Source organism: Gymnoscopelus braueri, assembly GCF_963280865.1.
Source record: "Gymnoscopelus braueri genome assembly, chromosome: 22".
Taxonomy (NCBI): domain Eukaryota; kingdom Metazoa; phylum Chordata; class Actinopteri; order Myctophiformes; family Myctophidae; genus Gymnoscopelus; species Gymnoscopelus braueri.
This window is the reverse complement of record NC_137624.1, coordinates 8,002,086-8,029,665: the sequence shown is the minus strand read 5'-3', so window position 1 is coordinate 8,029,665 and position 27,580 is coordinate 8,002,086. Positions and strand designations below refer to the sequence as shown.

General features: G+C 39.9%; 4 protein-coding genes across 5 annotated transcripts; all 4 read left to right on the top strand.

Moving 5' to 3' along the window:
• Positions 1 to 3,019: 3,019 nt before the first annotated feature.
• On the top strand, positions 3,020 to 7,251 carry LOC308078388 (proteinase-activated receptor 2-like). The gene is made up of 2 exons (XM_080419534.1): positions 3,020 to 3,179; positions 4,659 to 7,251. The coding sequence occupies exons 1-2, from the start codon at positions 3,029 to 3,031 to the stop codon at positions 5,921 to 5,923; spliced, it is 1,416 nt and encodes a 471-aa protein (XP_080275660.1). The 5' UTR covers positions 3,020 to 3,028; the 3' UTR covers positions 5,924 to 7,251.
• A 1,023-nt stretch (positions 7,252 to 8,274) lies between these two features.
• LOC308078393 (proteinase-activated receptor 2-like) lies at positions 8,275 to 16,482 on the top strand. Of its 2 annotated transcripts, XR_013932509.1 has the most exons (3): positions 8,275 to 8,387; positions 9,362 to 10,762; positions 16,438 to 16,482. XR_013932509.1 is itself a non-coding variant. In XM_080419543.1 (2 exons), exons 1-2 carry the CDS (start codon positions 8,312 to 8,314, stop codon positions 10,579 to 10,581), a joined length of 1,296 nt encoding a protein of 431 aa, XP_080275669.1. In that variant the 5' UTR covers positions 8,275 to 8,311; the 3' UTR covers positions 10,582 to 13,270. The 2 variants fall into 2 exon arrangements, 1 of the variants encoding a protein (XP_080275669.1); XM_080419543.1 differs by lacking the exon at positions 16,438 to 16,482 and having other exon boundaries at positions 9,362 to 13,270.
• Positions 15,027 to 16,441, top strand: LOC308078399 (proteinase-activated receptor 2-like). Its single transcript, XM_080419552.1, has one exon. It carries the CDS (start codon positions 15,081 to 15,083, stop codon positions 16,233 to 16,235), a length of 1,155 nt encoding a protein of 384 aa, XP_080275678.1. The 5' UTR covers positions 15,027 to 15,080; the 3' UTR covers positions 16,236 to 16,441.
• Positions 16,483 to 21,056: 4,574 nt separating the features above from the next.
• Positions 21,057 to 24,957, top strand: LOC308078397 (proteinase-activated receptor 2-like). Its single transcript, XM_080419550.1, has 2 exons — positions 21,057 to 21,175; positions 22,869 to 24,957. Exons 1-2 carry the CDS (start codon positions 21,100 to 21,102, stop codon positions 24,002 to 24,004), a joined length of 1,212 nt encoding a protein of 403 aa, XP_080275676.1. The 5' UTR covers positions 21,057 to 21,099; the 3' UTR covers positions 24,005 to 24,957.
• The last annotated feature ends 2,623 nt before the right edge of the window (positions 24,958 to 27,580 follow it).

The window sequence follows — 27,580 nt, the reverse complement described above, 5'->3', positions numbered from 1 at the left end:
CAATAATCTGGAGCGAAACAGAATTTTGATAGTCCATACCGTTCGTCCGTAAATGGCTTCCAAAGTCAGCGGGAGGGGCCCGTTTTTTAAAAAATGGCAGAAATCACGAACGAGACGTCCGGTCAATCCCAAATTTGAATCACATGTTGAGGGTGGTTTACTCAACAAATACCCAAAAGCATTTCCACTTTGATCCATAGGGGGCGCCACAAATGCACAAAACGTGACCGTTTGATGCAAAAACATGATTTTTGGGAGAATCAATCCTCTCAAAATGAAATAAAAGCGATCTCAGGAGTGACGTGACAATACGATTGGCCCCTTACATTTGTGGGAGGGGCCTATTTATTTAATCGGAGGGGCCTATTTCCTAAAATCAAAACGGCACTTATCACGAAGGCAGGATCCGATCGGCACCCGATTCGAATGGCACGTCGCGCGGCCTCCGACTCGCGTCGGCGCAACCACACTTTGCAATTGCCCTGAATTGCGACGCGTCTAGTTGCCCTTGTTGTTCTGTCACCACTTTCTCTTCGCTCTATGAACTGTTTTAGTGGTGGAGGTGCAAGCCCATTTAAAACCTTAAAAATGAGACAAGCATCTGCAAAATATTTAAAGCCATCAAAATTAAATAAATTATACTTTTGAACTATACGGCAATGGTGGTAACGGTTGGGTTTTTGATCAAGTGTTTTTAATGTCTGTTTGTAAAGTGATTCTATGGGTTTGAGAGTTGTTAGATTTGTCTGTGACCAGGTTGTGAAGCAGTATGTGATGTGTGAGAAAATCATTGCATGCATGAAGAGTTTGGCTGCGTCTGTTGTTAGATATGGTCTTATGTGCCTGAAATTAGACAGATTGAATTTGATTTTATTGGCTACATTTTTAATATGTTTTTTAAATGTCAAGTTTGAGTCTAGTGTGATTCCAAGATATTTAAATTCAGATACTACCTTAATAATGTTTCCATTGACGATAATGTCAGGATAAACATTGTCTGTGGAGTTGCGTGAAAAAAACATACAAACAGTTTTGTTTGTATTCAGATGTAAACATGAGTTCCTCAACCAATCAGATACATGGACCATGGCTGCAGTTAGTTTCTCTGCTGCGAGTTGTTTGTTTTCAGCATGTATATAGAGAACTGTGTCATCAGCATACATTTGTATGGAGACAGATGGACAGACAGAAGGCAGATCATTAATATACAAACTGAACAAGATAGGGCCCAGTATTGATCCCTGAGGAACTCCAATGTTACTGTTAAGATATGTTGACTGTTTGTTACCAATACGAACCCTTTGCTTCCTATTTGTTAAATATGAATCAAACCATCTGACTGCTTCAGTAGAAAAGTTAAAGAAAGAGAGTTTTGAGCTTTTGACAAGAGTACCGGATGGTCTACAGTGTCAAAAGCCTGTTTAAGATCCAGGAATACTGCACCCACTGTACCACCTTTATCCAAACTTGACTCCAAAAAGTAGCAGTTAGCGGTTTCTGTTGAATGGTTGGAGCGAAAACCGAACTGCAGTGGACACAAAGGAGTATGGCCTGTATTCAAATGAGCGGTCAGTTGTTGAGCAACCCATTTCTCGGCCACCTTGGACACTATAGGTAGAATACTAATGGGCCTATAATTTGCCACATTTGTCTGGTCACCGGCCTTAAAAATTGGTGTTACAATGGCGGATTTCCAGATGCTAGGGAAAGTGCATTGCCTAATTGATAAATTTATCAAATGTACTATGGGACAAACTAATGCATCCTTGTGTGTTTTTAGAAATGTTGTGTCCATGTCATAAGCATCCCTTGCTTTTGAGTCTCTTAAGGAGCTCATGATCTTAACCACTGCAGATTCGGTAATTTCTCCTATCCTAAAAATGGGCTTGTCATCATTAATAGGGGCACATGTCAGAATTCTAGTGGGGAAACTTTGGGCCAGTTCCCCAACTGAATTTATAAAATAACTATTAAAAGTATTTGCTATCACCTCTTGATCTTGAATTAAGGTTCCATTCACTTTCATATTCCTTTGTTTTCTGATCCTTATTTCTCCCAGTTAATTTATTAAGGGTTTCCCAAATCAATTTCCCATTTTCCCTTGCATCTTCTATTACTTTAATAAAAAAAATAAGCTTTAGCTTTCCTTAAATTCCTTACTACCTTATTTCTAATACTTGTGAAAATCTGCCTATCAGATGTAACCTGATTTTAGTGATCTCTTTAGTGCAAAATCTCTCTCTCTCATCTGCTGCCAGAGGGCGCCATTGAGCCATGGCAGGGTGTTTTTACTTAAGTATGTTAAAAAGCAAGTACTCCACTACTTTAACTCAAGTGCAAATTTAACTGAGCAACTGTCACTTGTATTTGGGTAATATTTGACCAAGAGTATCAACACTTGACTCTCGCGTTACTTTTACTCAGCCAAGAGATGGAGTGAGATAAGCGGTCAGATTGACTATGCATGCGTGTCAAAACGTTAATCTGTCAGCCTAGAATCTGAAAATAAACCCTTCACTTCTTTGAAACTGTTTTCTGATCAACTTTGGGCCTGGAAAAAATGCGGAGCATTTGAGTTTGGCAAAACCCCCACATCCTGTGGCAGCCCTGCAGCTCAGGCCTCCCCCTTCAAGGCATTGATCGCGTCCACCCATTGGCTCTGACCACACGCACGCACGCACACACACGCGCGCGCACGCACACAAGCACACGCACACGCACACGCACACACACACACACACACACACACACACACACACACACACACACACACACACACACACACACACGCACACACACACACACACACACACACACACACACACACACACCAGCCTGATCTCCAGAGATATACGTAACATTGCACGGATCCAGTGCACTTCTCTGGAGATCGGGTTGCACACACACACACACACACACACACACACACACACACACACACACACACACATTCTTCTTGAAAACAGGATAAACCTTGTAGACACTCATTGTCACGCTCTGGAGAGAGTGAATGGGGAGGTACTCACAGATGCATGATACTGGCATTCAGGGTGTGAGGTTCAGTAGTCTAGTGAGAAGAGCAAGACAAACACAGACCTCAGACATGAAATCAATTGGATTATTGTTGGTCATTCTATTTTTGACTTGGAGTTCTACATCAAATGCGTCAAGGCAGAAAGGTAAGGCTGGAATTTGTTTCAATGTATTTTAACAGTTTTTATGTACCTGTAGGACAAATATATTGTATTGTTTGTGGAATTTGGGAAACTATTTAAAAATAAATAAATGAATAAGAGAGCTTTGATCCACACGAGAGACCTTTGCTGTTTGGTTGTTGTTGTTCATTAATCAATATGTATTAATAATTTATTGGCCAAGCAATTGAATAAAATAAAATAATAATAATTTGAACTGTAGTATGCAAATTTGTCCTAATAATACAATTCCCACACTAGGCCTATATCCTATACTACAGTATGTACACATGTTTGCCTCTAACAGTTGTAGAAATGTGATTTATAGCCATTTGGATCCCCCACACAACTATAAGAGAAAGTATGCAGCTGTCTGCTTTTTTACTATGAAATGTTCTCTCTGTTCAAGTCAACCTGTTTTTTCCCCAGACATTAAGCACAAAATATACAAAACATTTAACCTGTAAACAATCTCTAAGACAACTTATAAACTTTCAAAAATATATATGTAAATGTTAAACATTATGAATGAGAATTATTGTTTTAGTAACAGAAAGACAACAACAACAACAACTCATATTAATAATAATCTAAATAGTAAGACAAAGAGAAGACAAACATAAAACATCACCTATAGATGTGTATGCTGTGTATGCCAGATGGTATTACAACGTATGACTATTTCCCTTTGACAACAACCCCACACACGAAGGCAAAACCTACATTTATTTTTGCATAGCCTATCAGGCATGAGGCACGAGAAGTATCTTCAAGCATGAAATGTATTGTCATATAACGTTACTAGAAACATAATGAAGAGGGTTGCTGTTCAATTATGAAAAGTACCACCAGCACGGATGCCTTTTTCCTGTGTGTTGAAAAACGTTCGTATTGCTATCTAGATAAAAGATATTCTTTTTATGCTTGAACCAACTCTTCTGAACCATGCATCTGTAAATGTATGACTTGAAGGGATATTTCACTTTCAAACTTATTTTGGGTAATTTTAACGTCTGTTCAGGCTTTTGTGTGCACCCCAGACAATTTTTTAAGTTGCTTGATTCAGTATTTAGATATTTGATATTTATATTATTAGCCCCTTTCCTGTATAAACTCATTCATTTTAACCATGATAGATTCATCGAAAACACTGTCCTTGGTTCTGGTGACTGGTATTGTCCTTCTAATACGTGAGGGGCCCTCACATATTAATTTTATTTTATTTCTTATTGTATCTTTTTGTTTTTCATTAAAAAAAAGTATAAAACATAAATGAAAAAAGTAATTGAAAAAACACGGCCCCCCTTGTTACAAGGCCAATATCAATCACCAGAACCAAGGATGTGTTTTCAATGAGACTAGTAGACGTTACAATGAACAAGTTTGAAAGTGAAATATCCCTTTAAGTTATCTCTGTTCATTTAAACTACTGTAAACTTTTTGTGTATGTCTGCTTTCTTATAGGAAAAAAAGGTCGCGGTGCCATTAAGCATGTGGATAATGCAACAGATGACATGGATAATGCAACAGATGACCTCGGAGGACCAATACAACGTGGTCATACAGGGGTTGTGTTGAACTACAACTTTAATGTTAATGGATTTAATGGAGATGAAGAAGTTAGTGTGGATAATGCAACAGCTATTAAAGGAAAACACACTTGTGGTCTCACTCCTGTTGTTGTGAACCCCCAGGATCAGGTCTTAGTTTGTGTGGATAAAGCAACAATTGACACACTGACGAGCCATCTGACCACCATCTTCCTCCCCATCCTCTACATCATAGTGTTTGTTGTGGGCCTGCCTGCCAACACCATGGCTTTGTGGGTGTTTCTGTTCAGGACCAAGAAGAAGCATCCATCAGCGATCTACATGGCCAACCTTGCTCTGTCTGATGTGCTTTTTGTCATCTGGATCCCCCTGAAGATTGCTTACCACTTCAATGGTAATGACTGGATCTATGGAGAGGGGCTGTGCAAAGTCTTGGTGGGGTTCTTCTATGGGAACATGTACTGCTCCATCCTCTTCATTGCCTGTCTGAGTGTACAGAGGTGCACTCAGGCACTTTGTGAGCAGAAAGGGAATAACAAAGTGGCAATTGGTGTCTGTGTGACCATCTGGGTTTTCATTTGGACCACCACCATTCCTTTATACCAGTATGATCACACAGTCAGAGTCATAGACCTCAATATTACCACCTGTCATGATATCAGTGCCATATGGGACATAAACAACCCATTCGCTTCTGTCAAGTACCCTTATTACTACTTCATGTTAATGGCCACCGTTGTGTTTCTTATTCCTTGCATAGTGATTGTTGTGGCCTATGTCCTCCTGTTCCGGTACCTGCAGGATAAGATGGTACATAACGTAGACAGAACAGCAGTAAAGAACCGTCACAAAACTTTGATGTTGATGGTGACAGTACTGGTGACATTCCTGGTGTGTTTCATCCCCAGTAACATAATGCTGGTGATTCATTACTATCTGCTGAGCATTGGGGAGGTAAATAATGGATATGGTTTCTACATCGCCACTCTGTGTTTGGCCAGCCTTAACAGTTGTCTAGACCCCTTTATTTATTACTTTGTGTCAGATGACTTCAGAAAGGATGTGAAGAACACACTGCTCTGTAGGAGCAGGAGAACTGCAGAGAGTATAGAGTCTATGGAGAAATACTGTAGGAAGAACAAACCCTATGTGTCTGTGAATACAGACAGCAGTCTGTAGCTGCTTATCAAACAGAGGAGAGTGACGACTCTGGAAGGACACTGGTGTACGATATTGGAAAAGTCGACTGTGCCTGTTCTTCCTATTCTGTTCCTGACCCACCAATACTGTTATGTTATGTTAGGCTAGAATAAATAGCACTCTTCATAACAATAGATACAGTGTGAAAACTTGGGATGAAACAAGGTACAGCAATAGATAACTTCTGCAAAAGAGGAACCATCACCCCCATCCGTGTGCACTGTGACAGGTAGTCACTTTTCCGTTGCACAATACCAGCTTAACTCACCTTGGCTGTACCCTCCTTTTTGATTTTCCGAAACTTTTTCGGTAGTTCCCCCATCAATGTTTCAAGTTGGCTGAGGTGATACCAAAGGTGACACTGTTAGCGTTTGCAACAATATATAGAATAATGGGCAATATATTTTATCCAAAAACTATTTCACTTGAATAACGTCTGTCCATTTGTTACGGCCAGCCTTATTTTTTTATCTTGTATTGCATAATTACTTGGTGGTTATATTACTTGTATAATTTGATATTTTGTACTGCTGCTTGTGTTTTGTGTTTCTGTTGTATTCTGAGGTGGAGACTGAGGCCTGTCAAATTGACTGACACCTGCCTGTGGCAAATTCATGTTAGAATGTTGATCACCTGAGACTGTCAGCTGCCTGCCTGCGGGGAATTGGTTCCCTCCATGGATTGGCCATCTCTGATGAGCCCTGTGACACAGGGGTCATTTAGTGAAAATAGCTGATCTACAAGCTCACAACGCGAACGCGTTCCCGGGGAGACTGTATACCTTCACGGGTTGGCTTATTTTTTAAGATTTGGTGGTTTCATGTTCCTGTAAAATGTGCACTGTGTGCAGCTTGAAGACAAGAAATGTGTTGAACCTGTAGTTACATGTAGATGTGGTGCAATAGAGCACAGAAGTGACACTTCACTTGTCTCTGACCCCTGGTTCAAAAGCCCCTACATCAGTTCAGTATTGATGACTCACAATTGGACAAGTGAGTTGAACAGGTTCGGGGCATGAATAAACAACTCTATTGCAGGCTGCTGGGCTAGGCTCTCCCTTAACGGCCACTGTTGGAGAGTGAGTCATTTTTTGGAGTATTTCAATACTGGGACCTGTGGCATTAATGACTCTGTCACTTACAGTGCTTTTAATGGCTTTTAACCCTGGACGGCTCTGAAAGACCCCCCCCCCCCAACCAAAAGAGACATTGGACTGATGCATTTCCCTCCTACGCCCTTGTCCCAAATTCCACTGCTCTGCTTTTATTCGTATCTAGTAAAGAAAATAAAACATAACATTGACTTTGGATTTCTTGCCTCTGTGTGGTTTTGTGTGGCGTCTCCCTATTGTGATCACTTACAAGAACTGAAGCCTTTTATTTGGTTATTCACACTACCGTGTAACATTATTATTACTGTTTAAATCATAGAACAATGAACCAGATCTAAGGAAAGCCATGACTGTCAATGTACAGACTCAGTGAGCACAGTCTTGCGATCGAGAAAGGCCGTCACAGGCAGACCTGGCACCCAAGAGAAGACACTGTGCAGGCCTGGAATGTTATCTTTTTAGGGGCAAGGCCCCTTGGTATTCAAGTTGTTGTTGTTTTTGAGGGCTTAAAGGCCAAATGCCAGGGCAGGAAGGCCATCAAATAAACAATGCTTTTAAATCCACAGAAATCATTAATTCAAAAATGTTTAATACGCAATATTAAAATCTGTGAAATGAATACATTAAACAGCTGTTTATTTCACAAAATTCATTTATTGGTATTTACAAATTACCAATTTGTATGAACCCCTGAGTCAAAAGTTCATACATGTTTAGCCCTGGACGGATCAGAGTCACTGGATTCAACCCCATATGAGTCCCTCAGGGTTCTATACTAGTGTATTTTCTGTTTTTGTGGGGAAAGCTGAGCAGAAAATAGTAGAACGACAAGCTCACACAGGATGTGTATATATATATATATATATATATATATATATATATATATATATATATATATATATATATAATTTGACACACACACACACACACACACACACACACACACACACACACACACACACATACACACACACACATCCGGTTTAGTCGTCATCAGAGTGTCTTGATGAAAACAGATGATAAGTGATAGGCAAGCAAGAGATTCAACAGTGCCTTCACTGCGGAGCACACACACACACACACACACATTCTTCTTGAAAACAGGATAAAACTTGTAGACACGTCACGCTCTGGAGAGAGTGAATGGGGAGGTACTCACAGATATATGATACTGGCATTCAGGGTGTGGCTTTTATATAAAATACGTAAGGTACAGTAGTCTAGTGAGAAGAGCAAGACAAACACAGACCTCAGACATGAAATCAATTGGATTATTGTTGGTCATTCTATTTTTGACCTGGAGTTCTACATCAAATGCGTCAAGGCGGAAAGGTAAGGCTGGAAGTTGTTTCAATGTATTTTAACAGTTTTTATGTACCTGTAGGACAAATATATTGTATTGTTTGTGGAATTTGGGAAACTATTTAAAAATGAATAAGAGAGCTTTGATCCACAAGAGAGACCTTTGCTGTTTGGTTGTTGTTGTTCATTAATCAATATGTATTGATAATTTATTGGCCAAGCAATTGAATAAAATAAAATAATAATAATTTGAACTGTAGTATGCAAATTTGTCCTAATAATACAATTCCACACTAGGCCTATATCCTATACTACAGTATGTACACATGTCTGCCTCTAACAGTTGTAGAAATGTGATTTATAGCCATTTGGACCCCCCACATAACTATAAGAGAAAGTATGCAGCTGTCTGCTTTGTTACTATGAAATGCTCTCTCTGTTCAGGTCAACCTGTTTTTTTCCCAGACATTAAGCACAAAATATACAAGACATTTAACCTGTAAACAATCTCTAAGACAACTTATACACTTTCAAAAAATGTTATGTAAATGTTAAACATTATGAATGAGAATTATTGTTTTAGTAATACAAAGACAACAACAACAACTCATATTAATAATAATCTAAATAAGACAAAGAGAAGAAGAAGAGGGGCCCTCACGTATTCATTTTATTTTATTTCTTATTGTATCTTTTTATTTTTCATAAAAAAAAAGTATAAAACATAAATGAAAAAAGTAATTGAAAAAACACGGCCCCCCTCGTTACAAGGCCAATATCAATCACCAGAACCAAGGACATGTGTTTTCAATGAGACTAACTAACATGGTTAAAATGTCTAAATACTGAATCAAGCAACTTAGAAACTGTCTGGGGTGCTCACAAAAGCCTGAGTAGACGTTAAAATGACCCCAAACAAGTTTGAAAGTGAAATATCCCTTTAAGTTATCTCTGTTCATTTACTGTAAAGTTGACTTTTTGTGTATACATCTGCTTTCTTATAGGAAAAAAAGGTCGCGGTTCCATTAAGCATGTGGATAATGAAACAGATGACATCGGAGGACCAATACAACGTGGTCATAGAGGGGTTGTGTGGAAAGAAGAAGTTGGATGTGTGTGGATAATGGACGTGTGTGTGGATAATGCAACAGCTAGAGTGAACCCCCAGGATCAGGTTCTAGTTCATGTGGATAAAGCAACAATTGACACACTGACGAGCCATCTGACCACCATCTTCCTCCCCATCCTCTACATCATAGTGTTTGTTGTGGGCCTGCCTGCCAACGTCATGGCTTTGTGGGTGTTTATGTTCAGGACCAAGAAGAAGCATCCATCAGCGATCTACATGGCCAACCTGGCTCTGTCTGACGTGCTTTTTGTCATCTGGATCCCCCTGAAGATCGCTTACCACTTTAATGGAAATGACTGGATCTATGGAGAGGGGCTGTGCAAAGTCTTGGTGGGGTTCTTCTATGGGAACATGTACTGCTCCATCCTTTTCATTGCCTGTCTCAGTGTACAGAGGTGCACTCAGGCACTTTGTGAGCAGAAAGGGAGCAACAAAGTGGCAATTGGTGTCTGTGTGTCCATCTGGGTTTTCATCTGGACCACCACCATTCCTCTATACCAGTATGATCACACAGTCAGAGTCATAGACCTCAATATTACCACCTGTCATGATATCAGTGTCATATGGGACATAAACAACCCATTCGCTTCTGTCAAGTACCCTTATTACTACTTCATGTTAATGGCCACCGTTGTGTTTCTTATTCCTTGCATAGTGATTGTTGTGGCCTATGTCCTCCTGTTCCGGTACCTGCAGAATAAGATGGTACATAACGTAGACAGAACAGCAGTAAAGAACCGTCACAAAACTTTGATGTTGATGGTGACAGTACTGGTGACATTCCTGGTGTGTTTCATCCCCAGTAACATAATGTTGGTGATTCATTACTATCTGCTGAGCATTGACAAGATAAATAATGGATATGGTTTCTACATCGCCACTCTGTGTTTGGCCAGCCTTAACAGCTGTCTAGACCCCTTTATTTATTACTTTGTGTCAGATGACTTCAGAAAGGATGTGAAGAACACACTGCTTTGTAGGAGCAGGAGAACTGCGGAGAGCATAGAGTCTGTGGAGAAATACTGTAGGAATAACAAACCCTATGTGTCTGTGAATACAGACAGCAGTAGCTGCTTATCAAACAGAGGAGAGTGAGGACTCTGGGAGGACACTGGTGTACGATATGGGATAGGCTACTGTCGACTGTGCACTGCCTGTTCTTCCTATTCTGTTCATGACCCACCAATACTGTTATATTCACCTTGTGACAGTGGCGAAAAATAAATAGCACTCTTCATAACAATAGGTACAGTGTGAAAACTTGGGATGAAACGAGGTATGTTTTTTTTTTTTGTATTGCATTATGTTTTTATTGTTGCTATGCCTTTGGTCAACTGTTGTTTTAAACTATACTGTAAGACTGACATGGCATCAGGTCTCAGTACCTGTTCACCACCCTGATGTTCTGGCTGTGGAAACTGTACCTTAGTTCAATGTTTCATGTCAAGGACCCCCAAATTAATATGTATTTGGCCGCGGACCCCCATCTGAAAATATTTTGTGCCAGGGAACCCCATATAAGATTTGTGTTGTTAAAATTTTTCATAAATATTCAAAATATGCACTCGCGTGGTGCAGTGGTAAAGTGCCTGCCCACCATCGCGGAGGCTGGGGGTTCAAATCCACCGCGGTGCATCCGTCTTTGTTGAGCGTCTATACGTAGGGTATCCTGTTTATAGTATCATGAGGCTGTACATCTAGACTTAGTCAGTTACTTGGTCAGTCCTTTAATGAATGAATGAATGTTTTATTTCCGTGTCTGGACAATTTCTTGACCCATCCCACATGGGATTATCAGACACATCACAACTCATAATACAGCCTGATTTTAAACAAGCCGCATACAGTACATACTGTACATTCATATATACCTGCACATGTTCCTGTGCCGGTTGCCATGAAGATCTACAACGAGACACATAATGGTCGCTCTGCCCGGGCAACTGACTGTCCAACTGACTGGTCAACTGACTGGTCAACTGACTGGTCAACTGTCTGGTCAACTGACTGGTCAACTGTCTGGTCAACTGTCTGGTCAACTGTCTGGTCAACTGACTGGTCAACTGTCTGGTCAACTGACTGGTCAACTGTCTGGTCAACTGACTGGTCAACTGACTGGTCAACTGTCTGGTCAACTGACTGGTCAACTGTCTGGTCAACTGACTGGTCAACTGTCTGGTCAACTGACTGGTCAACTGACTGGTCAACTGTCTGGTCAACTGACTGGTCAACTGTCTGGTCAACTGTCTGGTCAACTGACTGGTCAACTGTCTGGTCAACTGACTGGTCAACTGTCTGGTCAACTGACTGGTCAACTGACTGGTCAACTGTCTGGTCAACTGACTGGTCAACTGTCCGGTCAACTGACTGGTCAACTGACTGGCCGCTTGAATATATACCCTGTGGGATCAATAAAGGTCTATTCTATTATATTCTATCTTTGCAATGATACGTGTCAGATTAATGCCACAGTAGTTGACTGGTTTTGAGTGGTCTCCAGATTTTGGAACTGGTCTTATATCAGAAAAAGAACATCATATATTATATGGCTTGATGTTTTTCATGAGAGCCTGGTTAATGACATAATAACAAGAAAGCATGAATCAGATGCACCGTACTGTAACTAGCTGTAAACATAAAGTACTGCTGTAGGTGTTATATCATTGCTGTCATGTGGAAAACTCATATGTCTGTTACTCTTCCAGATTCAAATAAAAACAATGGCAAAAACTGTTGCATTTTGAGCTTGTAGTTCGCAATGTTTGCTACTTTTGTGTGACAAAGTACGTACAAAGTAGTATGACAGAGATAAGAGGTTTCTGTCCGACAGTGGCGATTAGTCATTAGTGCTTTTCATGGTGTTGTGTTTGTATTACAGTTGAATGAATGCATTTGATTTGTGTCATATCTTACGTGGAACGTTGAGGTGCATGTTGCATGTTTATATTTGACCAGTTTTCCTGTCATGCTGTCTCTAACCGCAGTTATTTCCCCCTCATGTTTCCACTGAGTGTTGACGTGAAATGATCAGTCTGACCTCATAAGCTTCTATAGAACACTGTTTCCCAAATAGTGGGTCAGGACCCATTTGTGGGTCGCAGACCGAACTTTATGGGTCAAGTAAATATCCATTTATTTGTTGTTCCTTTTGTTTACTTTTCAATTATTAATTCAAAAGATTTTCTAAAATGTTTGCCTAAAAGAATTTCATGAATACAAAAAAATAATCAAAACTTTTAAGATGTAGTGAAAATAGCTGATCTACAAGCTCACAACGCATTCCCGGGGAGACTGTATACCTTCATGGGTTGGCTTCTTTTTTAAGACTTGGTGGTTTCATGTTTCTGTAAAATGTGCACTGTGTGCAGCTTGCAGAGAAGAAATGTGTTGAACCTGTAGTCACATGTAGATGTGACGCAATAGAGCACAGAAGTGACACTTCACTTGTCTCTGACCCCTGGTTCAAAAGCCCCTACATCAGTTCAGTATTGATGACTCCCAATTGGACAAGTGAGTTGAACAGGTTCAGGGCCTGAATAAACGACTCTTTTGCAGGCTGCTGGGCTGGAAGGCTCTCCCTTAACGGCCACTGTTGGAGAGTGAGTCATTTTTTTATTTCGATACTGGGACCTGTGGCATCAATGACTCTGTCACTTACAGTGCTTTTAATGGCTTTTAACCCTGGACGGCTCTGAAAGACCCCCCCCCCCCCCAACCAAAAGAGACATTGGACTGATGCATTCCCCTTCTACGCCCCTGTATTTTATATAAAAGCCACATCCTGAATGCCAGTATCATGTATCTGTGAGTACCTCCCCATTCATTCTCTCCAGATTGTGACGTTTTATCCCCCCCATTCTATTTTTGACCTGGAGTTCTACATCAAATGCGTCAAGACGGAAAGGTAAGGCTGGAAGTTGTTTCAATGTATTTTAACAGTTTTTATGTACCTGTAGGACAAATATTTATGAGTTGTATTGTTTGTGGAATTTGGGAAACTATTTAAAAATAAATAAATGAATAAGAGAGATTTGATCCACAAGAGAGATCTTTGCTGTTTGGTTGTTGTTGTTCATTAATCAATATGTATTAATAATTCATTGGCCAAGCAATAAAATAAAATAAAATAATAATAATTTGAACTGTAGTATGCAAATTTTTCCTAATAATACAATTCCCATACTAGGCCTATATCCTATACTACAGTATGTACACATGTCTGCCTCTAACAGTTGTAGAAATGTGATTTATAGCCATTTGGACCCCCCACACAACTATAAGAGAAAGTATGCAGCTGTCTGCTTTTTTACTATGAAATGTTCTCTCTGTTCAAGTCAACCTGTTTTTTCCCCAGACATTAAGCACAAAATATACAAGACATTTAACCTGTAAACAATCTCTAAGACAACTTATACACTTTCACATTTTTTTTATGTAAATGTTAAAGTATGAATAAGAATTATTGTTTTAGAAATAGAAAGACAACAACAACAACAACAACTCATATTAATAATAATCTAAATAATAAGACAAAGAGAAGACAAACATAAAACATCATCTAAATAGATGTGTATGCTGTGTATATATTTCCCTTTGACAACAACCCCACACATGAAGAAAAAACCTAAGTTTATTTTTGCATAGCCATGAGGCACGAGAAGTATCTTCAAGCATGAAATGTATCTTCAAGCATGAAATGTATTGTCATATAACGTTACTAGAAAAATAATGAAGAGGGTTGCAGTTCAAAAATGAAAAGTACCACCAGCACGGATGCCTTTTTCCTGTGTGTTGAAAAACGTTCGTATTGCTATCTAGATAAAATATATTATTTTTATGCTTGAACCAACTCTTCTGAACCATGCATCGGTAAATGTATGACTTGAAGAAATTTGAGTCGTACTGCTCTTGAAGGGATATTTCACTTTCAAACATATTTGGGGTAAATTTAACGTCTATTCAGGCTTTTGTGTGCACCCCAGATTTTTTTTTAAGTTGCTTGATTCAGTATTTAGATATTTGATATTTATATTATTAGCCCCTTTCCTGTATAAACTCATTCATTTTAACCATGATAGATTCATCGAAAACGCTGTCCTTGGTTCTGGTGACTGGTATTGTCCTTCTAATACGTGAGGGGCCCTCACGTATTCATTTTATGTTATTTCTTATTGTATCTTTTTGTTTTTCATTAAAAAAAGTATAAAACATAAATGAAAAAAGTAATTGAAAAAACACGGCCCCCCTCGTTACAAGGCCAATATCAATCACCAGAACCAAGGACAAGTGTTTTCAATGAGACTAACATGGTTAAAATGGAGTTTGAAGTTACAATGGGTTTAGGTAAAATGAATATCAAATGTCTAAATACTGAATCAAGCAACTTAGAAACTGTCTGGGGTGCTCACAAAAGCCTGAGTAGATGTTAAAATGACCCCAAACATGTTTGAAAGTGAAATATCCCTTTAAGTTATCTCTGTTCGTTTAAACTACTGTAAAGTTGACTTTTTGTGTATGTCTGCTTTCTTATAGGAAAAAAAGGTCGCGGTTCCATTAAGCATGTGGATAATGCAACAGATGACATCGGAGGACCAATGCAACGTGGTCATACAGGGGTTGTGTGGAAAGAAGAAGTTGGATGTGTGTGGATAATGGACGTGTGTGTGGATAATGCAACAGCTAGAGTGAACCCCCAGGATCAGGTTCTAGTTCATGTGGATAAAGCAACAATTGACACACTGACGAGCCATCTGACCACCATCTTCCTCCCCATCCTCTACATCATAGTGTTTGTTGTGGGCCTGCCTGCCAACGTCATGGCTTTGTGGGTGTTTATGTTCAGGACCAAGAAGCATCCATCAGCGATCTACATGGCCAACCTGGCTCTGTCTGACGTGCTTTTTGTCATCTGGATCCCCCTAAAGATCGCTTACCACTTTAATGGAAATGACTGGATCTATGGAGAGGGGCTGTGCAAAGTCTTGGTGGGGTTCTTCTATGGGAACATGTACTGCTCCATCCTTTTCATTGCCTGTCTGAGTGTACAGAGGTGCACTCAGGCACTTTGTGAGCAGAAAGGGAATAACAAAGTGGCAATTGGTGTCTGTGTGACCATCTGGGTTTTCATCTGGACCACCACCATTCCTCTATACCAGTATGATCACACATTTAGGGTCATAGACCTCAATATTACCACCTGCCATGATGTCAGTGCCATATGGGACATAAAGGACCCTTTCGCTTCTGTCAAGTACCCTTATTACTACTTCATGTTAATGGCCACCATTGTGTTTCTTATTCCTTGCATAGTGATTGTTGTGGCCTATGTCCTCCTGTTCCGGTACCTGCAGAATAAGATGTTACATAACGTAGACAGAACAGCAGTAAAGAACCGTCACAAAACTTTGATGTTGATGGTGACAGTACTGGTGACATTCCTGGTGTGTTTCATCCCCAGTAACATAATGTTAGTGATTCATTACTATCTGCTGAGCATTGACAAGATAAATAATGGATATGGTTTCTACATCGCCACTCTGTGTTTGGCCAGCCTTAACAGCTGTCTAGACCCCTTTATTTATTACTTTGTGTCAGATGACTTCAGAAAGGATGTGAAGAACACACTGCTTTGTAGGAGCAGGAGAACTGCAGAGAGTATAGAGTCTGTGGAGAAATACTGTAGGAAGAACAAACCCTATGTGTCTGGGAATACAGACAGCAGTAGCTGCTTATCAAACAGAGGAGAGTGAGGACTCTGGGAAGACACTGGTGTACGATATGGGATACTGTCGACTGTGCACTGCTTGTACTTCCTATTCTGTTCCTGACCGACCAATACTTTCATATGTATATGTATATGTATATGTTCACCTTGTGACAGTGGCGAAAAATAAATAGCACTCTTCATAACAATAGATACAGTGTGAAAACTTGGGATGAAACGAGGTACAGCAATAGATAACTTCTGCAAAAGAGGAACCATCACCCCCATCCGTGTGCACTGTGACAGGTAGTCACTTTTCCGCTACACAATACCAGCTTAACTCACCTTGGCTGTACCCACCTTTTTGATTTTCCAAACCTGGTACTTTTTCGGTAGTTCCCCCCATCAATGTTTCAGGTTGGCTGAGGTGATACCAAAGGTGACACTGTTAGCGTTTGCAACAATATATAGAATAATGGGCAATATATTTTATCCAAAAACTATTTCACTTGAATAACGTGTGTCCATTTGTTACGGCCAGTCTTATTTTTTTTATCTTGTATTGCATAATTATTTGGTGGTTATTACTTGTAGAATTTGATATTTTGTACTGCTGCTTGTGTTTTGTGTTTCTGTTGTATTCTGAGGTGGAGACTGTGGCCTGTTTGTCAAATTGACTGACACCTGCCTGTGGCAAATTCATGTTAGAATGTTGTTCACCTGAGACTGTCAGCCGCCTGCCTGCAGGGAATTGGTTCCCTCCATGGATTGGCCATCTCTGATGAGCCCTGTGACACAGGGGTCATCAGACTGTTTAGCTTCTGCAGGAGGGAATTGGTCCACTTTTAAACCCTGATTGATATTTGCATTCATGTTTAATTGTATTGTGTGTTCTTTTGTATTGCATTATGTTTTTATTGTTGTTATGCCTACTGTGCAGCACTTTGGTCAACTGTTGTTTTAAACTATACTGTAAGATTGACATGGCATCAGGTCTCAGTACCTGTTCACCACCCTGATGGCCTGGCTGTGGAAACTGTACCTTAGTTCAGTGGTTCTCAAAATGTTTCATGTCAAGGACCCCCAAATTAATATGTATTTGGCCGCGGACCCCCATCTGAAAATATTTCGTGCCAGGGAACCCCATATAAGATTTGTGTTGTTAAAATGTTTCATAAATATTCAAAATATGCACTCGCGTGGTGCAGTGGTAAAGTGCCTGCCCACCACCGCGGAGGCTGGGGGTTCAAATCCACCACGGTGCATCCGTCTTTGTTGAGCGTCTATACGTAGGCTATCCTGTTTATAGTATCATGAGGCTGTACATCTAGACTTAGTCAGTAGATGTACTTGGTCAGTCCTTTAATGAATGAATGAATGAATGAATGTTTTATTTCCGTGTCTGGACAATTTCTTGACCCATCCCACATGGGATTATCAGACACATCAATTTTAAAACAAAAACAAAATAAACATTCCAGTGTATACCCAACCAGCAACTCATAATACAGCCTGATTTTAAACAAGCCGCATACTAGTGATGTGCGGGCCGGGTTTTTTCATGACCCGCCCCGCCACGGAACCCAACCCGCCTCAACCCGCCCCGCGAACCCATATATAAATCTATGGCTCAAACCGCCCCACGATCCGCAGTGGGAAAAAAAAGATAATCATCATCATAATAGCTCAGATTTATGTAGCGCTCTTTAAGTACCCAAAGTCGCTTTAAATGTCTACAGTAGCACAACATTGTCATGGGCTAAATAAACAAGCATGTTGTTCAAAATATATATATATATATTTTGCGTGTGAGAGCGGCTGACCCCGCAGCCCGCATAATTGCCTCTGAAATCCTGACTCGACCACCCGCGCCGCGGGTTGACCCGCGGGACCCGCGGGTTACGGGTCGGCCCGCTCATCACTACCGCATACAGTACATACATTCATATATACCTGCACATGTTCCTGTGCCGGTTACCATGAAGATCTACAACGAGACACATAATGGTCACACTGCCCGGGCAACTGACTGGTCAACTGACTGGAACCTGAATATATACCCTGTGGGATCAATAAAGGTCTATTCTATTCTATTCTATCTTTGCAATGATACGTGTCAGATTAATGCCACAGTAGTTGACTGGTTTTGAGTGGTCTCCCGATTTTGGAACTGGTCTTATATCAGAAAAAGAACATAATGTATGGCTTGATGTTTTTCATGAGAGCCTGGTTAATGACATAATAACAAGAAAGCATGAATCAGATGCACTGTACTGTAACTAGCTCAATCCAGTGTATTAAAGTGTAAACATAAAGTACTGCTGTAGGTGTTATATCATTGCTGTCATGTGGAAAACTCATGTGTCTGTTACTTTTCCAGATTCAAAAAAAAAAATTGCAAAAAATGTTGCATTTTGAGATTGTAGTTCGCAATGTTTGCTACTTTTGGGTGACAAATACGTACAAAGTAGTATGACAGAGATAAGAGGTTTCTGTCCGACAGTGGTGATTAGTCATTAGTGCTTTTCATGGTGTTGTGTTTGTATTACAGTTGAATGAATGCATTTGATTCATATCTTGGTGTCATATCTTACGTGGAACATTGAGGTGCATGTTGCATGTTTATATTTGACCAGTTTTCCTGTCATGCTGTCTCTAACCGCAGTTATTTCCCCCTCATGTTTCCACTGAGTGTTGACGTGAAATGATCAGTGTGACCTCATAAGCTTCTATAGAACTAGAGTTTCCCAAATAGTGGGTCAGGACCCATTTGTGGGTCGCAGACCGAACTTTATGGGTCAAGTAAATATCCATTTATTTGTTGTTCCTTTTGTTTACTTTTTAATTATTAATTCAAAAGATTTTCTAAAATGTTTGCCAAAAAAAAACGTTTTAAAAGAATTTCATGAATGCAAAAACAGAATCAAAACTTTTAATATGTAGTGAAAATAGCTGATCTACAAGCTCACAACACATTCCCGGGGAGACTGTATACCTTCACGGATTGGCTTCTTTTTTAAGACTTGGTGGTTTCATGTTTCTGTAAAATGTGCACTGTGTGCAGCTTGCAGAGAAGAAATGTGTTGAACCTGTAGTCACATGTAGATGTGGCGCAATAGAGCACAGAAGTGACACTTCACTTGTCTCTGACCGCTGGTTCAAAAGCCCCTACATCAGTTCAGTATTGATGACTCACAATTGGACAAGTGAGTTGAACAGGTTCAGGGCATGAATAAACGACTCTTTTGCAGGCTGCTGGGCTGGAAGGCTCTCCCTTAACGGCCACTGTCGGAGAGTGAGTCATTTTTTTGAGTATTTCAATACTGGGACCTGTGGCATGAATGACTCTGCCACTTACAGTGCTTTTAATGGCTTTTAACCCTGGACGGCTCTGAAAGACCCCCAACCCCCCAACCAAAAGAGACATTGGACTGATGCATTCCCCTCCTACGCCCCTGTCCCAAATTCCACTGCTCTGCTTTTATTCGTATATAGTAAAGAAAATAAAACATAACATTGACTTTGGATTTCTTGCCTCTGTGTGGTTTTGTGTGGTGTCTCCCAATTGTGGTCACTTACAAGAACTGAAGCCTTTTATTTGGTTATTCACACTACCGTGTAACATTATTATTACTGTTTAAATCATAGAACAATGAACCAGATCTAAGGAAAGCCATGACTGTCAATGTACAGACTCAGTGAGCACAGTCTTGCGATCGAGAAAGGCCGTCACAGGCAGACCTGGCACCCAAGAGAAGACACTGTGCAGGCCTGGAATGTTATCTTTTTAGGGGCAAGGCCCCTTGACCTTTGGTATTCAACTTTGTTTTTAAGGGCTTTAAGGCCAAATGCCAGGGCAGGAAGGCCATCAAATAAACAATACTTTTAAGTCCACAGAAATCATTAATTCAAAAAAGTTTAATACGCAATATTAAAATCTGTGAAATGAATACATTAAACAGCTGTTTATTTCACAAAATTCATTTATTGGTATTTACAAATTACCAATTTGTATGAACCCCTGAGTCAAAAGTTCATAAATGTTTAGCCCTGGACGGATCAGAGTCACTGGATTCAACCCCATATGGTTTACAGGAGTCCCTCAGGGTTCTATACTAATGTATTTTCTGTTATTGTGGGGAAAGCTGAGCAGAAAATAGCAGAACGACAAGCTCACAACGCGGAAAGGTTTTCCTCAGAATATGGATCCTGGGTTTTAAATGGTTAAAATGTTAAGAATTCCGAATGTCAACAAAGATGTAAAAATCATTTTGACAGGGAAAGAGCCAGATGAATTTCCCACACACACACACACACACACACACACACACACACACACACACACACACACACACACACACACACACACACACACACACACACACACACACACACACACACACACACACACACACACACATCCGGTTTAGTCGTCATCAGATCAGAATGTTCACACTCTGTCTTGATGAAAACAGATGATAAGTGAGAGCAAGAGATTCAAGATACACAGTGCCTTCACTGCGGAGCATTTGAGTTTGCAAAACCCCCACATCCTGTGGCAGCCCTGCAGCTCAGGCCTCCCCCTTCAAGGCATTGATCGAGTCCACCCATTGGCTCTGATCAGCGCACGCACGCACACACACACACACACACACACACACACACACACACACACACACACACACACACACACACACACACACACACACACACACACACACACACACACACACACACACACACACACACACACACATTCTTCTTGAAAACAGGATAAAACGTCACACTCTGGAGAGAATGAATGGGGAGGTACTCACAGATATATGATACTGGCATTCAGGGTGTGGCTTTTATATAAAATACGTAAGGTACTGTAGTCTAGTGAGAGAGCAAGACAAACACAGACCACCATGAAATCAATTGGATTATTGTTGGTCATTCTATTTTTGACCTGGAGTTCTACATCAAATGCGTCAAGGCGGAAAGGTAAGGCTGGAAGTTGTTTCAATGTATTTTAACAGTTTTTATGTACCTGTATTTGGGAAACTATTTAATAATAAATAAATTGATAAGAGAGATTTGATCCACAAGAGAGACCTTTCTGTTTGGTTGTTGTTGTTCATTAATCAATATGTATTAATAATTCATTGGCCAAGCAATTAAATCAAATAAAATAATAATAATTTGAACTGTAGTATGCAAATTCGTCCTAATAATACAATTCCCACACTAGGCCTATATCCTATACTACAGTATGTACACATGTCTGCCTCTAACAGTTGTAGAAATGTGATTATAACCATTTGGACCCCCCACACAACTATAAGAGAAAGTATGTTACTATGAAATGTTCTCTCTGTTCAAGTCAACCTGTTTTTGCCAGACCCAGGGGGTCGGCCTACAGGAGGCTTTGTCGGTCTGTCGGTCGGTCTGTCGGTCGGTCTGTCCCTCTTTTCCTACCCAGCCATTCAGATTTCAACCACTAGGGGTCTGGCAGAACCAGGTCTCCTGGTCTTGTTTCACCAGACATTAAGCACAAAATATACAAGACCTTTAACCTGTAAACAATGACAACTTATACACTTTCAAAAAAAAATATGTAAATGTTAAAATATGAATAAGAATTATTGTTTTAGAAATAGAAAGACAACAACAACAACAACTCATATTAATAATAATCTAAATAATAAGACAAAGTGAAGTCAAACATAAAACATCACCTAAATAGATGTGTATGCTGTGTATATATTTCCCTTTGACAACAACCCCACACCTACGTTTATTTTTGCATAGCCATGAGGCACGAGAAGTATCTTCAAGCATGAAATGTATCTTCAAGCATGAAATGTATTGTCATATAACGTTACTAGAAACATAATGAAGAGGGTTGCAGTTCAATTATGAAAAGTACCACCAGCACGGATGCCTTTTTCCTGTGTGTTGGAAAACGTTTGTATTGCTATCTAGATAAAATATATTCTTTTTATGCTTGAACCAACTCTTCTGAACCATGCACCGGTAAATTTATGACTTGAAGAAATTTGAGTCGTACTGCTCTTGAAGGGATATTTCACTTTCAAACATATTTGGGGTAATTTTAACGTCTGTTCAGGCTTTTGTGTGCACCCCAGACAATTTTTTAAGTTGCTTGATTCAGTATTTAGATATTTGATATTTATATTATTAGCCCCTTTCCTGTATAAACTCAGTCATTTTAACCATGATAGATTAATCGAAAACACTGTCCTTGGTTCTGGTGACTGGTATTGTCCTTCTAATAATCCTCTAATAATCCTTCTAATTTCAATTACTTTTTTCATTCATTTTATTTTATTTCTTGTTGGATATTTTTGTTTTTCATTAAAAAAGTATAAGACATAAATAAAAAAAGTTATTGAAAAAACGCGCCTCCCTCAGGCATTACAAGGCCAATATCAATCACCAGAACCAAGGACATGTGTTGTCAATGAGTCTCACATGGTTAAAATGGAGTTTGAAGTTACAATGTCTAAATACTGAATCAAGAAACTAAAAAAATGTCTGGGGTGCTCACAAAAGCCTGAGTAGACATTAAAATTACCCCAGACAAGTTTGAAAGTGAAATATCCCTTTAAGTTATCTCGTTTCATTTAAACTACTGTAAAGCTGACTTTTTGTGTATGTCTGCTTTCTTATATAGGAAAAAAAGGTGACATCGAAGAACCAATACAACGTGGTCATAGAGGGGTTGTGTTGAACTACAACTTTAATGTTAGTGGAGTTAATGAAGAAGTTAGTGTGGATAAAACAACAATTGACACACTGACGAGCCATCTGACCACCATCTTCCTCCCCATCCTCTACATCATAGTGTTTGTTGTGGGCCTGCCTACCAACACCATGGCTTTGTGGGTGTTTCTTTTTAGGACCAAGAAGAAGCATCCATCAGCGATCTACATGGCCAACCTGGCTCTGTCTGATGTGCTTTTTGTCATCTGGATCCCCCTAAAGATTGCTTACCACTTTAATGGAAATGACTGGATCTATGGAGAGGGGCTGTGCAAAGTCTTGGTGGGATTCTTCTATGGGAACATGTACTGCTCCATCCTCTTCATTGCCTGTCTGAGTGTACAGAGGTGCACTCAAGCACTTAGTGAGCGGAAAGGGAATAACAAAGTGGCAATTGGTGTCTGTGTGACCATCTGGGTTTTCATCTGGACCACCACCATTCCTCTATACCAGTATGATCACACAGTTAGAGTCACAGACCTCAATATTACCACCTGCCATGATGTCAGTGCCATAAGGGACATAAAGGACCCTTTCGCTTCTGTCAAGTACCCTTATTACTTCTTCATGTTAATGGCCACCGTTGTGTTTCTTATTCCTTGCATAGTGATTGTTGTGGCCTATGTCCTTCTGTTCCGGTACTTGGAGAAGAAGATGGTACGTAACGTAGACAGAACAGCAGAAAAGAACCGTCACAAAACTTTGATGTTGATGGTGACAGTACTGGTGACATTCCTGGTGTGTTTCATCCCCAGTAACATAATGCTGGTGATTCATTACTATCTGCTGAGCATTGACAAGGTAAATAATGGATATGGTTTCTACATCGCCACTCTGTGTTTGGCCAGCCTTAACAGTTGTCTAGACCCCTTTATTTATTACTTTGTGTCAGATGACTTCAGAAAGGATGTGAAGAACACACTGCTTTGTAGGAGCAGCAGAACTGCGGAGAGTATAGAGTCTGTGGAGAAATACTCCAGGAATAACAAACCCTATGTGCCTGGGAATACAGACAGCAGTAGCTGCTTATCAAACAGAGGAGAGTGAGGACTCTGGGAAGACACCGGTGTACGATATGGGATACTGTCGTCTGTGCACTGCCTGTTCTTCCTATTCTGTTCCTGACCCACTAATACTGTTATGTTCACCTTGTTACAGTGGGGAAGAATAAATAGCACTCTTCATAACAATAGATACAGTGTGAAAACATTGGATGAAACGAGGTACAGCAATAGATAACTTCTGCAAAAGAGGAACCATCACCCCATCCGTGTGCACTGTGACAGTCACTTTTCCGCTACACAATACCAGCTTAACTCACCTTGGCTGTACCCTCCTTTTTGATTTTCCAAACCTGGTACTTTTTCGGTAGTTCCCCCATCAATATTTCAAGTTGGCTGAGGTGATACCAAAGGTGACACTGTTAGCGTTTGCAACAATATATAGAATAATGGGCAAAGAATTGTATCCAAAAACTGTTTAACTTGAATAACGTCTGTCCATTTGTTACGGCCAGTCTTATTTTTATCTTGTGTTGCATAATTACTTGGTGGTTATATTACTTGTAGAATTTGATATTTTGTACTGCTGCTTGTGTTTTGTGTTTCTGTTGTATTCTGAGGTGGAGACTGAGGCCTGTTCGTCAAATTGACTGACACCTGCCAGTGGCAAATTCATGTTAGAATGTTGATCACCTGAGACTGTTAGCCGCCTGCCTGCGGGGAATTGGTTCCCTCCATGGATTAGCCAGCTCTGATGAGCCCTGTGACACAGGGGTCATCAGACTGTTTATCTTCTGCAGGAGGGAATTGGTCCACCCGTCCTCTCACACCACACCAAACCAAACCTGTGTTTCAGGCTTTGTTCTTTTGATTATTAACTTCTGTGGGTTTGTGTTTATTGTGTTGTTTTAGATTTTCTTTGTAGTTAAGTTTGTTATTTAGATCAAGGTCCTTCGTTTGTATATTTTTTTAAATCACATCTTTGTAACCATTTTATACTTTTTTTGTAATAAATATTGATATGCACTTAGTGGTGGTTCTTTTCGTTTATGTTGCGACCTTTACACCCCTAGCTATAAGGGTCGTAACACCATTGTTTTGTACTCAATGTCATTCAGAGCAAGAAACGTAAAAGAAACGTACAAAACCATTTTAAAGCATATCACATGATGTTATAAGAATGTGATATGCTAAAAAAAAAGAAAGGGTCTGGGTGCTCGGAAGTTCAAAAAAGTGTAGTGAAGGTACTCATTGTTAGGGGTCTGAAAACGTGCAATAAAGGATAAAAACCAAGGCACTCTTCTGGTGAAAAAAGTTAAAAAGCCTTTATTGATGTGGCTATTTCATAATATAATTTGTTAAAAGCTGGGATAACCCACGCGTATAGGGACCTTCTTCAGGGTATAACCCTCAACAAACAATTTTCCCCATATATACATACATACAGATTACAAACTGCAAACACCTGAGGAGGAAATCAGACACAGATGTCAAATGCAGAGTAACCAGATAGCTACAAAATGCTACAAAATGGGTGAATCTTTTTTAGCCAGAGGATAATCCAGATTACCTGTTCGGACAGCATACTTATGCTCCGAGACTTTTAGTCGTCTCTTTGTGCGACCGATATGAAAGCAACCACAGGGACAAGACAGGCGGTATACCACAAATGTAATATTACAGTTGATAAATTATTTTATGTCATACATTTGATGTGTCTTAGAGTCCGTAAATTGCTTGCATTCCTTTATGTTAGTACATATGGTTGCAAAAGCCACATTTGTGAGTACCCTTCAGGGACCTGTGAAGCCATGTTGTTTTGTTGTCAGCAGGGAGGTGGCTTGACACCAGCCTGTCCCGTAATGTGGGGTTAAAACTGACCATAGGTGGGGCAGGAAAAACTTCCCTAAGAATAGGGTCACTGCTAATGAGATCCCAATCCTTTTTATAAGACTTGCTACAGAGCTGTATGTAGTAACAAAATAAACCTGTCGTCCTGAGGATTCTCTTGTCTTTTTCTTAAAAAGTTCTGATCTAGACTAGAGGCAGACTGGGCTTTTTTATAAGCATCCTGGACAGTCTTTGCTTTATAGCCTCTCTGTGCAAAACCTTTTGACATGACTATTTTTCCTCTTTTCTATATATATATATATATTTATTTTTTCTCTCGTCATACCAGTAACCTGAAAGCTGATTGTATGACATTCTGTATAGTAGTGTGTATATCTGTCTGCCTCTTATATGACATCATGATTTGTGTGCATGGGGTTCTCATCTTAAACAAGCTTAGTGCTTAATGAGAGTTTCCAGTTTAGTAGACCTTGTATTGTGAATTTGTACTTCCATGTACTGTTATGTACTGTCATGTACTATTCTCATGTCTTTCTAAACAAACTACATCAATCAATCAATCAATCAATCAATCAAACTATAGCCTGCTCTTCAAACTCTTTACGATCTACAAGCTCATAATGCCTCGCAACAGCTATTTACACAATTTTTGTCTATTTCTTATATTATTTGACAATTTGGCCAATGTCTGACCAGTTTTTATAGTATAGTTTGTTAGTTACTTTTGATGCAGTATAATGTCTTTTTTTGGGGGGTATTAACTCATTCAGTGCCAGACTTATTTCTGGCTGTGTTGTCCCAGTGCCAGAGCCAAAAATTCATTGTAAAAAAAAAGTGCTCAGGAGCCGAGATACAGCCTTTTTCAGTAAGAAGTTAAACAAGAAGTGAATGGAGCAGCACATTTTCAAATCATGATATCTTGGGTTTAGAACATTAAAAAAAATATTTAAAAAAATGTTGTTGTTTTTTTATGACGTCTTAGACGTCAAGTGGTGCTCAGGGCTTAACAATGGCGATAAAAACGGACGTCTTAGACGTCATGTCATGTGGCACTGAAAGGTTTTAAACGTCCTTAAATTGTCACTTTACTGTCATCTGGGGACCCCCCCAAAATCATGTGGGGATCCCCTTGGGGGTCCCAACCCACAGATTGAGAACCACTGTCCTAGACAGTGACTCCCACCCCATCTTATTGATCAGTCAGAGTTCAGAGGTAGCATGCCATACCTGGACATATTTGACTGATATTGCCTTGTCAGCTTGATCTTTAAAAGACCCCTCATGTTTAGTCTCAAAGTGACGCTTAACACTGGATGTTTGACAAACAACATTTTCAAGACATGCGCATCAACAAAACCATATTTTATGAATGCCTATCTATTTGAACTTTCTTTGCCTTTTATGGCTATTGTTCTCTGAGCCAGAACTGCAGCAGTGTCATCATCGTAAACATTGTGAGCTGCCGTGTGACGTAGGGTACATGCTCCAAGGTGTACACATAACTAAATAGCATAGACTGCGTGAATAGGAGGAAGGATTAAACACAGGAGGTCATTTGCGTACATATTCGAGTGAGGACTTAAATTGATTGACCACATTTTTCATATTTTATTTCAAAATAAGAAATCCTCTCTCTCACACTTATGCCAGTGTGCCAGTGATTACCCTCTCCTTTGCCAATGGCGGCACCCATGCCTAAGGTTGAGATAGATCTTCTACATCATAGAGTTTGTTGTTAGACTGCCTGCCAACACCATGGCTGTAGGTATTT

Bases quoted from the DNA above. Each gene is read 5' to 3' on its own strand.
- LOC308078399 (XM_080419552.1), top strand. From the start codon at position 15,081: ATGCAACGTGGTCATACAGGGGTTGTGTGGAAAGAAGAAGTTGGATGT.
- LOC308078388 (XM_080419534.1), top strand. From the start codon at position 3,029: ATGCATGATACTGGCATTCAGGGTGTGAGGTTCAGTAGTCTAGTGAGA. The intron at 3,180-4,658 runs GTAAGGCTGGAA...GCTTTCTTATAG, and splicing joins AAATGCGTCAAGGCAGAAAG to GAAAAAAAGGTCGCGGTGCC.
- LOC308078397 (XM_080419550.1), top strand. From the start codon at position 21,100: ATGAAATCAATTGGATTATTGTTGGTCATTCTATTTTTGACCTGGAGT. The intron at 21,176-22,868 runs GTAAGGCTGGAA...TTTCTTATATAG, and splicing joins AAATGCGTCAAGGCGGAAAG to GAAAAAAAGGTGACATCGAA.
- LOC308078393 (XM_080419543.1), top strand. From the start codon at position 8,312: ATGAAATCAATTGGATTATTGTTGGTCATTCTATTTTTGACCTGGAGT. The intron at 8,388-9,361 runs GTAAGGCTGGAA...GCTTTCTTATAG, and splicing joins AAATGCGTCAAGGCGGAAAG to GAAAAAAAGGTCGCGGTTCC.